Source organism: Genypterus blacodes, unplaced genomic scaffold (assembly GCF_046128005.1).
Source record: "Genypterus blacodes isolate CSIRO-AG114 ecotype Tasmania unplaced genomic scaffold, CSIRO-AGI_Gbla_v1 ptg000061l_1, whole genome shotgun sequence".
Classification (NCBI taxonomy): domain Eukaryota; kingdom Metazoa; phylum Chordata; class Actinopteri; order Ophidiiformes; family Ophidiidae; genus Genypterus; species Genypterus blacodes.
The window spans coordinates 4,076,210-4,079,864 of NW_027466873.1; the positions used below are offsets into that span (position 1 = coordinate 4,076,210).

A 3,655-nucleotide genomic window follows, 5' to 3' on the forward strand; every position below is an offset into this window, starting at 1 on the left:
TGGCAGCGTAATAATGAAACAAAAAGTGAAAGGTGAGTGCATCTGGATATTATTTTTATTATCCCGTTCTCAGCACGACTGACTGCAACCAGTCATACCACTGCGCTCAGTAAAAGAACACATAAATAGAGTTGATAGATTTTTAATTTTGTAAAGGTGGAGTGAAAAATGTTGACATGTATTTATCTTCTCCTGACCTGACTCATCGACACTGGGTGGGTCTGCCGACAGAATGAAAGGCGCTCATTGGTCCAGGAAGAATCCAAGCCCACCACGTGTCCCTCCGCACATCGCTATATATTCTCATGTTTATATGCTTTCATTTTTACAGGACAAGAGAATAACAAAGTTTGGAATCACTTACATCTCAGCTCTGCCTGTCATCCTGTCAACCAACTGAGTCAGATAAGTAAGTAACCATGTACTTTATATTAAGTTTCCTTTAGGTTTTTTTCTTTTTCTTTATAATTTTCTTTCATATGAAATAAGCACAGCCGATTTATAGATCAAATACATTGAGATTAAATGGCTGGAATAATGTTATCTGCAGGTATTGTGTATTTATACATATTTTCTGAATTGTTTTCCCTTACACTTGCCTCTACTTTGTATGTTTGTCCTCCTGTTGCAGGTTAAAGAATCCGATCACAAAATGAGCAAAATGAGTCTTCATGTGCATACCCCACTGAGAGAGAGTCTTGTCCTGAGCAAAGAGGCTGGGACGTCTGTCTTTCTCAAACTGGACTCATGCCAGCCCACTGGATCCTTTAAGATTCGGGGCATCGGGCACCTTTGCCAAACAGTGAGTAATTCTCCTCAGTCCCACACTTTTTTTGTGTAGTGGAAGAGATCAATGGACTCATTTAAGTGGAAAGAGGGTGGTGCTGATGGAGGGGGAATCATGCGAAGATTGGAATAGTAAAAAAGAACCAGTATAAACCAGTTTATCATGGTCATGATCTTTTCTATTGTCATGATCTGCTAACATGTTTTTATAGATTCTATACTGTAACAGCCTGTGTTTGTAACATGAAGGTTTTCTCAGTAATGTGTCTTTGGTTGTCTTGCAGTGGGCAGAGAGGGGATGTGAACGCATCGTCTGCTGCTCTGGTGAGAGGCAACTCAAAGAAACTCACTTTCACTTTCAAATTCATTTTGAGTGCGCATATGTTATCTCTTGGTGCTTTTGGTGCCAACAGGAGGAAATGCTGGTATGGCAGCAGCTTACTCTGCCCGTCAACTTCAGATACCTGCTACCATTGTGGTCCCAGTTGTTACTCCAAATTCCACCGTGGAGAGGCTGGAGGCAGAGGGTGCCACTGTGATCGTTAAGGGCAAGGTTAGCTGATCTATCATTTGTTATCCACAACTTGTGGTTTTCGGAAATGCTGATCTTTTTATTAACATACAGAAGACAAAAACATGAACACCCAGGTAGAAAAACATGAGAAAACAACTCACCAGATTGTATATATTATACATCAACTCATCCAGAACTATGATCAAAGACACAAAGACACAAAGTATGATGTATAGTATACAGATGCTTTTGGTTCAAATGAATTTCATAGGTGTTGTTTGTTTCAGGCTCTTGACGACAGCATTGAATATGGACGAGAGCTGGTGAACAACAACCAGGGATGGATCTACGTCTCTCCCTATGACGATCCACTGATCTGGTGAGACGGTCTCAAGGTTTTATGTCCTTTAGTAATTGTGTGAAGAAATTCAGAAACACTGATCTGTCTTTAGAGAGGGCGTGATAAGACGCTCTGCGCTAGTAGTCAAAAGTAAATAAAGTGTCATAAAATATGCATTCCTGGTAATAATTATCCCAGTCTTATCACGAATGTTATTGAGAAACACATCCTTACATTGCTGATAAAACAGTTGCTTATCACTCAATTTCCTGTGGTGAGGTCACAGGAAACGTGTTATTGTAAAATTGTAAAAATGATCATCATGGGCTAGATATGAAATGACAGGCATTTTCTCGAACACTTTTAATTCGAGGCACATTTACTGCCTTATATTAGCAAATTCAGAGAGAAGATGTCCAGATTTTTTTAATTTAAGAAACTTAAGAATCAGATTTCTCATGTGCTTTTGATGTCCTCTCTCTATCTTAAACAGTTGTTGATTTTTCAGTAAAGTGACAGGACATTGTTGGGTTTGTGCGTGCAGGGAAGGACACACATCTATTGTGAAGGAGCTGAAAAAAGATCTGAAGGTGAAGCCAGGAGCGATCGTGGTGTCTGTTGGAGGAGGAGGCCTGCTCAACGGAGTGATTCTGGGATTGCGATCTGTCGGCTGGGGCGACGTGCCTGTTATTGGCATGGAAACCCAGGGAGCAGACAGCCTCAATGCTACCGTGAAAGCTGGGAAGCTGGTCACTTTACCTGAAATTACAAGGTACCAGACCTACTCACAGACACTATTACACCCAAACATGTCACTGATGAGCCTTTTGTTGTTTCTGTGTGACCTCATTGGTAAAGACCGACCTTTCTGTCTATTCTTAGTATTGCCTCTACGCTGGGCCTGAGGACAGTATCTGCACAAACTCTGAAACTGATTGGCGAGCACAAAGTCTTCTCAGAAGTAGTCACAGACCAACAGGCTGTCAAAGCTGCCGAGCGCTTTGTTGGTGAGTAAGATCTGAGCCTGAACATGACTACAAATTGTAAACTGCCAGAATGCATGTCTGAAAATGCTCTCCCCTTGCATCTCCTCCATCTGCAGATGATGAGAAGTTCTTGGTGGAGCCTGCTTGTGGCGCTGCCCTGGCTGCCGCGTATTGTGGCATCATCAAAAGGCTGCAGGGGGAGGGCAAGCTGGCCAAGGACCTGGGCCCAGTGGTCATTGAGGTGTGTGGAGGCAACAACATCAGCATTGAGCAGCTGGCTGTGCTGAAGAAACAGCTTGGTGTTGTCTAGAATGTCAAAACAACTTGAGTCTTGCTTTCCCATCCCATCCCAAATCCCATTTGTGTTCCATAGGCTAAACCATTCCAGACTGTCATATTTTCCTGAGCACTGAGATTTACGTATGAGCACTGCTTACTGAAGTTTTCAGTGTTGTTAAAATGTACAAATTATGTAACTCCTTTGGTAGACATAGAGTGTATTAAAATGGCAGTATTTTAATAGTAAATGTTGAGAGTAGAATCAAATATTAGAGAGAATTAAGAATTTATTTCATGTTTTGATTCTCTTTGCTTTGCCCTGCTTTTTTCAAAAAGTAATATAAATAACAAATATATTTTTTTCCGAATAGTTGTGCCTCAAGAGTCATTTCTCTCTCTTGCCAATTTTCTTTGTCCTCACTGCACACAATGAGCAGGTGATAAGGATTGCATTTCAAATTGCTTCCAAAGGGGATTGCTAATGTGCCGTGCTCACAGATCTTTCATGCCTTTAGAACTCCTCTATGCTCTCATTTAACATTTGAACGCAATATTAAAGGAAACTCGGGTTGTAGCTCAACTTCACATCCTGGAAAGTTCTGTGAAGGAACGATAACATTAATGAAACAAGTTAATGATTGACATGGAAAAAATAAAAAAAATCCCTAATAACCCATATAAAAACCAAATATGGGAGATTTGGGATAATTAAAACACATCAATTGTTGGAAAAATTGTGTCCTATCACTC

At 40.7% G+C, this 3,655-nt stretch overlaps 1 protein-coding gene across 1 annotated transcript; it reads left to right on the forward strand.

Moving 5' to 3' along the window:
- The first annotated feature begins 255 nt into the window (after positions 1–255).
- On the forward strand, positions 256–3,275 carry LOC143003540 (L-serine dehydratase/L-threonine deaminase-like). The gene is made up of 8 exons (XM_076154293.1): positions 256–409; positions 632–802; positions 1,071–1,110; positions 1,200–1,339; positions 1,588–1,679; positions 2,185–2,412; positions 2,523–2,647; positions 2,743–3,275. The coding sequence occupies exons 2-8, from the start codon at positions 653–655 to the stop codon at positions 2,934–2,936; spliced, it is 969 nt and encodes a 322-aa protein (XP_076010408.1). The 5' UTR covers positions 256–409; positions 632–652; the 3' UTR covers positions 2,937–3,275.
- The last annotated feature ends 380 nt before the right edge of the window (positions 3,276–3,655 follow it).

What these genes read in the sequence shown, in the direction of transcription:
- LOC143003540 (XM_076154293.1), top strand. Translation starts at nt 653, where the DNA reads ATGAGCAAAATGAGTCTTCATGTGCATACCCCACTGAGAGAGAGTCTT. An exon ending in CTGTGATCGTTAAGGGCAAG is followed by an intron (nt 1,340 to 1,587) that starts GTTAGCTGATCT and finishes TGTTTGTTTCAG; the next exon opens with GCTCTTGACGACAGCATTGA. An exon ending in ACTTTACCTGAAATTACAAG is followed by an intron (nt 2,413 to 2,522) that starts GTACCAGACCTA and finishes GTCTATTCTTAG; the next exon opens with TATTGCCTCTACGCTGGGCC.